Genomic DNA, 12,205 nt, shown 5'->3' on the forward strand with positions numbered 1-12,205 from the left:
TGGGAGTTTATTATTCACCTAGAAAATAATTTTCAGAAGGTTGCTACTTCTAGAAAAAAAAATTTGGGGTTATCTTTATTTTTAATATTATTTTCATGAAAGTTGGCATTTTTCAAAAACAAAAAACCATGCATTAGTATAGCTATCAAATACATGCTCAAGTATAAAGTGTACTGTCTACTGAAAAATTTATACATAACTGTCATTTTAACAAACATTTATTTAAACACATATGCTCTCCAAAACTGAGAGTTTAATAACAATTTCAATATATTGTCCTTTCTTAATTTCTTAAGAGAAAACAAATTTCATTTTGAAAAATCAGAACTTAGAGAACATATGCTCAAGTTTACAATATAACAACTACATTACTGAGAAGAATATATACTCTAGAAGAAAATTAGAAAAGATAATCTCTAAATTTTAGCTATTGTGAGATGAAATGGCTCAATGCCAGCAGCTTTACAGGTCATATATACATATCAAACAAAATTAACACAGGAAAAAACCTCCAAAACTTTTATTGTCTCTAACAGACCAAAAGAAGCTTTAAAATTCACTATTATAGCAACACTATAGCAAACTCAGGTATATGTTAACAAAATGTTGTTAGTCAAGGGGCTGCAAAACCACTGACTTCAGTGATCTATAAAATAAAAGAAGCCAGTTTTTGAGTAATTGCCCCAAAGATCTTAGAATGACTTCTGCTGATTAATGCTCCTAATTTCTCACAATATGCACAAGAAAATCGAGAAGCTTTTTGATATGTCTGCCTTAGTGGCTGCAGTGTTCATTTTTTTCTGGACATGAAAATCAAGCTATTTATTATAATACACTAACAATATGAACCAGATCCATATTCAAATGATGTACACGAAGTAAGCATGATTAACACCTTCGGTGCCACAGAAGTGCCTGGTATTTTGCAGCTAATCACAGTCCAAGCTGCTGGGAGCAGGTTGGGAGCTGTGGGTGTGCCTCTCCAGCTGGCAGGGCCTCCCAGGGTTACTAGTCTGGCTGCTGAAAAATCTGAAGTGGTAGTGGGTAAAAGGAATGCCAATAATCAGTTTTAGGCTTCCTGCAACTTCTCCCTCAAAAATAATGAGTAACTTCATATATTCATAGAAATAATAACATGTTATTGGCCAAACTCCCCTGTACTACAGTTTTGTTACTTTTGCTGATGTTTCTGTAACAGAAGACTGAAGCTTAGAAAACAAGAATCAATTTACTTCATTTTAGTTGTTTTGGTGAGGTAAGAGGTTCAGATTTACAGGGGTGACAACCAGGAAACAGTTTTTACTCATAAGAGAGACACACAACAGAAATCACTGAAAAATCTATGGAACAGAAACTCAAAATACCTTTTTCCATAAAGTCAGACTTCTTTAGTACATATTTTCCTGCTTAATTTTCCAATGTAATAAAGAAAAATGATAGCAAATATGGTCACATGTTAACTAAATCATTCATCAGTTATACCCTTAATGTCTAAGTCAAAAATTATTAAATACTGGCAGCAAAGATTGCTGCCTAAGTGATTGCTTAGGATAATTTCAGAGAGGCTCACTGTATCCAGAAAACAAAAATATCCTGTATGTCCCTTCATTAACAGCAAACCTTATGAGAAAAAAGCAAAGCACTTCTCATTTTAACACTTTCAAAATGTAAATGTGAAAAAAAAGTAGACAATTACAACGCATTGAACAGAGGACTTTATCACGCAGGACACTACACGTGGCCATATATAGAGAATGTCACTGGTGAGTGAAGGTGAATTATTTCTATTTCTTTCCTTACTGACTTGTTCTGGTAAAGGCTAATTTTACTCAGCCTTTAAAATTCCTCATGTAAAACACATCCTACAGTTCTCAGCATTTCACCTCTGTTCTCCCTGTCCTATTTTTCCCTCACTGATCCAAGGAACAAAACACACAAGCCTGAAGAGAACTTTGAATATCATCTAGAAAACACTTGGAGTGATTGAGAAGTCATCATAACCTAAATGCAAGCATAGTCACAATCAAAGCCCAAAGAAAAATTACTCTGACACAAATTAAATAAATCATTAAACCACTAGGTGCAGTAATTTAATGCTATGACTCATAAATAATATTTACTACTTATTGGTATTATTTAATGTATTATTACAGATTTAATGTCACATCTAAATCATGAAATACTATTCAAAATTATTTACTGATATGGGGTACCACAAATACATAAGTTGCATCTTTATTAATTTTCAGTGAATATATTTTAAAGTATATTTTTATCAAGGAATATGCAGATTTTTTTCACCACTTCCACTAGCTGGATTTGGTGCTACGTGACTTTTTCAGAGACAAAATATCAAAAAGAGGCTATTTTCTAAATTTCCATATACATTATTAAATAATACTTACTAAGGTAAATACTTGCTTTTGATCTCAGTTTATATATTATCCTGATCCATCAAGAAAAATGTCAGCTGAGCCATTTCTATTGACTTGTTTTAAATGGCCAACAGAATACACACAAATTTAAGAAATGACAACTTCCACATTATCCTAGTATTTTACTTTCAGAAATTGTTTTTATACTGATGAAAAAAGAAGTCCATTTCATTACAGTAACTCTTTTAAATTGAGTGCACAAACTGTACACCAGAGGGAATGTTTTGGCCTTTTCTCCCCTCATGAAACAGAAAATTGTTAATCTATGACCAGCATAAAACATTAAGCTGTCTCTGGTTTTCCATTCCGATTTAATTCACTTGGTTTCCCCTCACTGACTGCCTCTGACTGAAGAATCACATGTTACAAAGAGAGAAGAAAATACAACTGTTGCTTAAGTGTGTCATGCTGGGAAGTCATTCAAGTAAAACAGGAGCTATTTGTTCCCAGCATCTATCAAGGTCAATCTTCAGACCAAGTCTTGAGGTTCCAGTCCTGTCTACATTCATTTTAAACTGCTATACATCTATATTTTGTTTACACTAGTACAGAAAGATTTTGGCTTCAGTGGGATGAAGTATTAATGATCTTTTATCATTACCATGTGTCATAAAACTCAAGAAGGAACACACAATGAATATAACAGGAAAACAAAGATCTATTGAACACCTATGTAATTACTGTAATTTTAGTTGGACAGACGTATTAGCAAATATTATACATATTAGCAAACTTTGCAAGGTTACTATCTAGAAAGGATGCACAAACTTTACTGGAAGATTTTAGATACAGCCTGCAACTATCTAAAGAAGGACCAACAGAAATCCTTTCCAGAGAAGATATCTATCTCACATCTGACCAAAGCGGCAGTTCAGGAACAGATACTGGGGTCCCAGCGGCCAGCAATGAACCCTTGCAAAAAAAAAAAAAAAGGATAACAGTAACATGGGCACAAATTAAAATTTATGTAATTCCAGCTGAACATAAGAAAACACTCTTCTACTATGAGAGTGACCATGCACTAACACAGATTGTTCAGCCATCATTCTTGAAGCAATTAAAAACCTCTACTGGACACAGGCCCAGGCAACCTGCTCTAGGTCACCCTGACTGAGCAGAGGGTTGGACTAGATAATCTCAAGTGGTCCCTTTCAACCTAAATGATTTTGAGATTCTATATTAATTCTCTCCTTTTTTTATTTTAATTCTTTTCGTACATGAGTCTCTTAATTCTTACCTCCTTTACAGTATCTTCAAAGAACATGCAGTCTGAATAAGATGGGGTTTGTGAAGCAGCACACTCATGTATATTACTTTCATGTCAATTATGTGTGAGAAACTATGCATCATGTTTCCATATGATCCATATGCAAAATTACCTCATGAAGTGCATACTTGCTGTGGACAGAATGCTATAGGGCTTTTAGAATGCTAATTAGCAATTCTCTGAACCACTTCAATTAGAGAAGATATTTATAAACCTTTCCCTTCCTTATAAAAGGAACATAAAAAACAATATAATATAATGTGTCTTCTGCCTTCAAACAGAGTTTTGCTTACATGAAACTTCATTTTCCAAAAGTATGGTTCAGGAATACATCATAAAGACTTGTTATTGAATTTCTCTTAACTGGCTGTATCTGACCCTTTTCAGCTTAAAGAGTTAAGTTAGGAAAAGAAAATAATATTCAAATAGTAACTCTATATTCATTATTTTTTCTATCATCATTAAATATCTAGGATAAAATGTTGCCTGTGTGCCATTTTCCAATTACAAGTCTTCTAGCACTGGCACTGCGATAGGTTAATTTTACTGTATTAATCATAATACACCCTAACGAATTCAAAACTCAGGCTTCTGACATAGACACTTCACAACCTGCTACTTTAATACTGGAAATTTAAACAGACATGTAAGAACTACATAACCACTATATTTGTAGAATCAGAGTATGGTTCACATGGAAGAAAGCTGTGTTTGCACTGCAAACACAGATGAACCCATGAAAACTGGGAGAATCCAGTTTTAGCAGGCAGCCCTAAGGAGTAGGACAGCTCTCAGAGCACAGATACAAAAGCTGCTCCTCCAGCCACCAGTGAGTCAACTACCAAACTGAAAGTATCACTTTGTGCTTTTCACTCCCCTCAAAACCTTTGAAGACTAAAATACAATCTTAGGCAAATTTAAGAGCAATACTTATTCAAGTATTTATCCAGATAGTAAACAGTCCTTTACAGGTTGAAGTACTTTTGTTATTTTTTAAGACTGCAAAACTGATCTGCCAGAGACAGACATTAGTAATTGGCATGTTTCCAAATGACAGTGCATAATTTTTGATAACCATACAAAATTAGCAGAGTGTTTGTTTTCAATTTTCTAATGGAAAGTGAACTGCTACCGTAAAATTCTCATTGGCAGTAACAAGCAAACACAACATTCTCCATATAATAATCAGAAGGGACAAGGGGTAGATGCACTTACACTTACATCCAGAATTACAAAGTACTCTTGGGTATGTATCTTAATAGTCATCCAAACAGAATTATTTGATAAATAATCTGAATAACTGTATTAACCAACCTCTTCCAGCAGTTCAGATGCCTTCCCTATATCACGATAAGCTTTATAACCTTGAAGACTTGAAAACTAAAGCCCTTTACCACATCTTTCTCTTTCTTCCTCTCTTCTTTTCCCTGAATCTCCACAATTCCATATGGTATTGCACACTGACTTCATGGATCATCAGCACAACTGTTAGGTTTACATCCATGATGTACATTCTAAGTGTTACATATTCTTTTGCAGATTCCTCCCCCCAAAAAGTACCTCATCTCTAATCAGCCATGTTCCACTTGTTTTGTGCAACTCCATACATGTTCTCTATCCTAGTCAAGATAACAGTCTTGGAGTTCCCCTTTCTTGCTTGTCCACCCTCTCTTATTCTTCCTTCACAATTAATAGCTCCCACTTAAAGTACCACAGTCCCTTCGTATCTTCATCCAACTTGATTCCCTTCATTTCTCAGTCCTATCTTCTGGAAGTTTTGCAATGCAACTGAGGTTTTGGAGAACAAATTATTCCCTGCTGCAAGGGGCAGTCTTCCTTACACATCCTTTCTGCCTCCTGGCAGTACACTTGCATGTGCTCCCTCCTCCTAGCTTTGGTTTTCAGCAGACCACTACAGAGCTGTTCAGCTCACTAAACCAGCAAAAACTACTCACCTCTCTCCTTGTTGGCTCAGTTTTCAACTTGCTTAGTGATCTGACTCAATTACCAAAAAGCAAGAAAAACACCAAAGCTTTCCAGAGAAAGGGAGGAATAGTGAAGAGAAAAGGCCTTTGCTCAGAGAAGGAAGAGAATAAGAAGAGAATTGACTTGTCCTTTTCAGTCCCATAGGCTCAGACATTTTACCTGGCACAAGCCTTAATCATTCAGTTCTATTCCAAGTTCTAGTTTCTCACCAGTCTGACTAACTTTGGATTTCGGTGATTTCTGGGTATAGTCTTTCACGTATCAAAAAAGGAGCATTCTTCACTGGCTGGGAGTAGGGTAACACCAGTCTTCTCATTTGTTTTTGTTCTTGCTTTCACCATTCCCCCTTGTCAAATTTTCATTCTTTTTTCCACATTAGAACTAATGTATACAACAGAAAGTTTGGTAAAGGACCCATTTCAGTCTCATTTTGACTCAAACCACAGTCATCAGTCACTGTCCTGGAACTGCCCTAAGTTACAGAGGTTACTTCATAACCAGAAATTTTTATTTTTCTATTTTCTGCTCCGAATCAAATTCACTTCAGTAACTGCTAAAAATACCATTAATCTTCCTCTTCTTTCAGATAAAACTTAGGAAAACAGCATATTGGTTTCATTCTGTACTAATTTAATAAAATAGCTCTGAAAATCTTTTCCATAGTTATACCGCTGTGAAGAACTTGAGAGAGAGGCAATGTCAGGAACTAAAAGGTCTCACAAAGTATTTCCCTGAGATAGATTATTGAGGTATATTGAAGATCATTTCAAAAACAAGCTTGGCTTCTCCAGGGCTACAAAATCCTAATCTATTTTATGTTACAGTAGAACTAACTACATACACAAATGCAGGAAGTATGTTTCTGAGGATTTAATAAATGTCTTTTTATGAGAAATTTTAGTGTTTATACTTTTGGTTTTGCTGCTTGACACTGAGCAGTTTATTTCTTGAAAGCCTTAAGTTATTCTAGAGCTTTTACTTAGAATTTTGATAATTCAAATTGAACTATTACATGCAAATATAGGAATGTTAATTCCCAGTCCTGCCTACTGAGAAAATTGCTAAATAATTATTGTCAAACTATAAATTATTCCCAGTTAACTATTAACTTGCTAAGATGAAAGCTCTGGTCTGTTCCCATGGCCAACAGTTCCACTTGAACAGGAAGATCCAGAAAACTGTACTTTCAAACGAATTACTGATAGAACTTTGTGCAATGAAACTATATGTGTCATAAATATCTATCTATATATCTATAAGGAAACTGAATATGAGAAAAGGTGGAAATACAGAAGTAACAGCACTCTGCCTTAGCTAGATGTTTCAGTTTTGACTGCAGGAATATTTTCCAATTATCAAGAAAAAGTGTGAAGGATCATGATTTAAAAACAATCAGAAAAGAGAATTAAAATTATGTGTAGAGCTGAATGAGTCCAATTTGTTATTTAAACTAATAAATTAGTATACTTAACTGATTTGTGAAATTTTCCAAACACAAAGTTACAAAGGTAACAAAAGGCTCCAAATGTTTTGCAGAAATAAGTAGTGCATACTGTGACAGCAATAGAACTTTGAAGAGCCATTCATAAAATCAGCAGTTTTGCCATGAAACAAATCCTTCAATCAACCTGACTGATAAAAAGTCAACCAAAGTTCTCCATAACTCTTAGATTCATTGTAGATACTTACACAATTTAATAATAGACTAGAATTGAAAGTAAACATATCACAATAACACACCACTGAAGACAAATTTGAACAACAGTCTTGAATCTTGCTCGTCACACAAGGGAGGAATCTGGTAAGAATCAAACATGGAGTGCAAGTTTATAACTGTAAAATCTTAATATCACTTACATTGACTAAATTTGGACATACTTCATTTGTCTCACTGAACTACAGTTTGTTAGTTATTTCTTATGTCAGTTTACAGAAGAGAGGTACTCCAAATGTTCTGTCAATATGAATGAAAATGGAAAGTCATATTATCCCATATCCAGAGACATACCTAAAGTATTATATATGCCAGCAAGATAGGAAACTTTGCTTTAAAGTCACAGATTTACTCACTCACCAGTAATAATGCTGACATGCAATCATACTTGAAAATAAAAAAAACCCAACCAAACAAAACCCCCAACAGAATAGCATTACATCTTTTAGAAAGTTGCTGTGATATTTTCTATCTATATTAATGTTGCAAGGTAGCTGTAAACAAGAACTAAGAGATGATTTGTCTGCTTTTCTGCTCTCCACAATGATGCTTCTGTTTAACAGCCAGGATTTTCAGCCAGTAGATGCCATTTGTATGTATGCGTCTTGTTTTGCTTCTTGCAAAGCTATTGTGGGTTAAGCACATAAGCACTACACAGTGGCTCACTCACTCCCCCCATTCCAGGTGGGACAGGGGAAAGAGGCATGGAAAAAAACAGCTTAGGTGTCAAGATAAAACAAAAAAAAATTGTTTAATAAGTGAAGGATAAGTGGAAGAAGAGGCAAGAAAATAAATTAAACAAGTGATGCTACAGCACTCACTCACCACCTCCCATGGGTAGACTGGTGCCCTGCCAGGTCCCAAGCAAACGATGGCTAACCCCTCCAAAGCCCCCTCTTTCTGCTTTTATTCCTGAGCATGACGTTATATGGCAGGGAATTTCTCTTTAGTTAGTCTGGGTCATCTGCCTGGTTCTGTTCCCTCCCAGCCTATTGTGCAGCCCCTGGTCTATTCACTGGGGGGATGCAGAGTGAGAAACAGAGAAGGGATTCATGCAGTGCAAATGCTGCTCAGCACAAGCTAGAACATCCCCGTGTTATCACCACCATTTGCATCACAAATCCAAAAAACAGCACCATACAAGCTACTATAAAGAAAATTCACTCTGTCCTAGGCAAAGACAGTACAAGAGTACAGCATAGTAGGTACAGTTGCACATCCAACAGCTCTAAATGATCCATTAATTTAAAAAATACTAATGTAAAGCAGGGAGAAAAGGATTTGTTGTGCTAGTTCAGTTGCGTGAAGGGGTGAAATTGCTGGTCTTGTCAGCTAAACCAGCTCACCAAAAGGTATGATGAGTACAAGCAGCAATGAGAGGGCTAGGACAGCAGAGCACAACAGGAACCAAGAAACTAATGAAAGAACAAGAGCAAAGCACCCGTCTTTTCTACTGCCAGTGAGTGTTTGCATCAGCTTTGTCAATTCATCAAACACTCTAAATTTCATTTGTCTTGAATAGAACTAAAGCAATTTCTAGAAGTAGCAGGCATAAATGCAAGCCTCTTAGGCAGTATTCAACACCCTGTGGCTAAGGTAATCCCTACACACCTACACCTTTGGAATCCCCCTTTCATGTTACTTTGCACTGTCAACCCTCCCTGTACCTCACAGGGACCAATCTGAACCACACCTACACCACTGTAGAATTAAGCCATCCACCCCTTTTCTGGGTAATAAAATAAAGGATGTAGATGTTGATGTTCCAGCTAACAAAGATAGCTATTCCATATGTCACATGTTAATGCCATTTTATAGTCACAGTATGTATTTATACATAAACCCATGCGCATGCACTGTATTCAAATTATGATTCCTGCATGCAATCATTTTTAAAACAAGCCTTTTGTTACAGAATTTACATCAACCTCTTGTGTCTAAATGGTCAAAGTACCAGACTTATACTTAAGGCAATGTAAATTAGTTGAATATTAGAATATTGTTCAGACAATATTCTATCAGTTAAGCCAAACAAGCTAAAAAGAACATTTTGGATAATCAATGTTACATTAGCATTTTGATAAACAGGAAAAGCAGGAAAATAAGCATATAAACATTTTTCATTTTATATAGAAAAACTTTTCATTAACTTTGGTTAAGAGGTCATTCAGTAACAAGAGGACTGAAATATAAGCTGATGTAAAATTGCATCTCCAAGGAAATATTATGTAGCTGTAACATAATTTTTTGTTTAAAAATTTCAACAACTTTTCACTCAGCCCTCAAGTAGTGAAAAACACTTTCATTATAAACATACTATTAATTATTAAAGGCTAGTATTAAAAAAAAAACAACCAACAAACCAAACCAAACACTCGAACACTTTCATGGCTGGTCGATTCTATTAGTTTAAAAATTTATGAAATAGCACTGACCTGGACAGAAATTCTGCTGTGTCTGAGTAGCTGATTTTTCTTGCACAGCATGCTTTTCAAAATGCTCTGCAGTTGCACTCTGATGTAAGCCTCGTTGTCTGTTGGCAAATCCCAATTCTCCAGGTTCAGTAAACTTCAGATAAAACTGTGGCTCCAAATCACTCAAAGAGAAGTTTATAGCACCGTGTCTTCCGTGTCCATAGTCACCAAACATAGATTCATCCTCGGTGTCTGGTGTCGGCAAAGGGAGAATCCGATGATGCAGCTGTGGGCTAGGCAGTCTTGAAGATAACGGAGAAGGAATGGGTGACATTTGTTTGTGTGTATTAGATAGCGGATATGAACTACTAAAAACATTACTCACTGCTGCTAAAGGGGGTGAATGCAGCCTTTTCTCTTCCAGTTTAAGATTATTACTTGTTTGAGGAATATCAGGACTTTCATTTACAGGCAGGTTCAAAACTAAATGCTTGCTGTTTCCCCGGGATACCGTGGTTCTTTTCTCATATAGAGAGCCCAGCAGGTTTCTGTCTATTCTTGTAATTTGTTGCAGTCTCTTCCATTCTGCAGCTTCATCCAAACTGTCGCTCCGTATAACTTTCAGAAGAGCTTTATTGACTGCTCCCACAAGGTTGCATGACTCATCAGTAATGTGCACTCTCTCTGCTTTGTACTGCAAACAGGAGCCGTCTTCCTCCTTCTCCTGCAGCACAGTGTTATTAAAGTCTCCAGCAGCTTCATCTACAGAGTATACATCAGTTCTTGATATAAACTCATTAGGTACTGTTGTGAGAACAGGAGAAATGGTTTCTTTATCTCTGTGAAAATCAGGTAAAGACTCTGCAGAGGGTTTGGTAACTTTCTTAATACAAGCTTCTAAATCCTGTACTTCAGCAACAGTTGTGATTGCTGTTTTCTCCTTGCTTACTTGCTCAGCATACTTGCTAATTTTCAAGTGTTTAGCAGCTGCAGATTTACTTAAAGTCTCAGATTTGTTAGATAGATTGTACTGAGATGACTTCACTGAAGTGATACTCTGTTGTACCTTTGCAACTTCAGGAATGTATTCTCCATTATCCACTTGTTCAACTGCGACCACATCATTGGTGTCTTTTGAGCTAGAACTTGGTAAGTCAGCATCCAGTTTTACAGCTTTATTGCTCGCAAGAAAATGCCCCTGTTCTGTCCACCTTTCTGGTTGTATTCTATTGTCTAATGGTAAATTATCCTTACCTTTTACTGCTAGACATCTGGAAGCAGAAAAAGAACTGGGATAACTCCTGGTAGGAAATCTTGTGGGGAGCATCTTCGTATTTTCCTGTTGCATGTCTTGTGCACTCAGTAAAAAAACATGTTCATGTATCTTTTTTCCCCCTTTCCGGTGTCTGAACTCCTCGAAACTCTCTTTCCTTCTGTATTTCTTCATTTTTGGGGGATTCAAATTGTCTCTTTTTGTGGAATCCAGAAAGAACTCCTGTTGATGTGTAAGACCAGAGCAATTTCCATCTTTAAGTTCCATGACTCCAGAAACATCCTGTCGCTTTCCCTCCTGATGTCCTGCCTTAAGGTCCAGAATATGATGTGATCTCAAAACGCTGGATAACAGTTTTTCCTTTTCAGTGGTTAGTTTGTACAGCTCAACAAGAATGTCTTTTGTGGTAGTTTGCTTGAAAATAATGTTTCCAGAGTTTTCATACGACTGTTCACTCAGCTCCATCTCTAGCCTCTCCCTTACTTGATAGCAGCTACAGAAACGTTTATTGGTTCTATCCAGAGTTACACAGCCCTTGTAAGTAAATCCTCTGACTTTTCCCTCTGGAAGATAGAAGCTGATGTAACAAAGCTCCATAATGGGTTTGTGCAATTGAAGGACAGTATGCATGCCTTCCATTATGCTTGCCAAATTAGTCATTCATTTAAATTACGTGCTAAGTGTTTCAAAGCTTGCATGACATAGCATGTGAGGCAGGGAATGGACGGAAGGCATCTGACTAATCTTCAACAATAATGTTGTCTGCTGGAAAAAATAAAAAGAAGCCTGTCAAACTTGATTATGGCAAATTTAATATGGCAAATAACAAGCCTGCAGAAGCACAATTTTCTTTCAGTATTTTCTGATACAAATCTTTTACCTTTTACACATTTATCCCTCTGTCTCCAGGGTTCTCAGTCAATGCTGTTCCATAAGGCCACGAGATGTTCACTAAACACCCATTTCAAACAGACTTTACTTTTGAATGGTGGAATCTATTGCTTTCTCTCTGTTGAAAGTTAACTCGATGTTGAACACTTAGTAAATAGAACCATTCAAGCGTGTCTGTTGCCCTTTTACTCAGCACAACCATCAACCTAACAGCATCACAATGTA

The 12,205-nt window shown here is 36.3% G+C and overlaps 1 protein-coding gene across 2 annotated transcripts in view; it reads right to left on the reverse strand.

The window, feature by feature from the left end:
• Positions 1-11,728, reverse strand: part of LOC139673085 (formin-1-like) — a 29,294-nt gene extending 17,566 nt beyond the window's left edge. For both annotated transcript variants that reach the window (XM_071558060.1, XM_071558059.1), the window contains exon 1: positions 9,838-11,728. In XM_071558060.1, the coding sequence (XP_071414161.1) occupies positions 9,838-11,728 (1,891 nt within the window). The remainder of the gene's footprint in view (positions 1-9,837) is intronic.
• Between the last annotated feature and the right edge of the window lie 477 nt (positions 11,729-12,205).

Source organism: Pithys albifrons, chromosome 6 (assembly GCF_047495875.1).
Source record: "Pithys albifrons albifrons isolate INPA30051 chromosome 6, PitAlb_v1, whole genome shotgun sequence".
Lineage (NCBI taxonomy): Eukaryota > Metazoa > Chordata > Aves > Passeriformes > Thamnophilidae > Pithys > Pithys albifrons.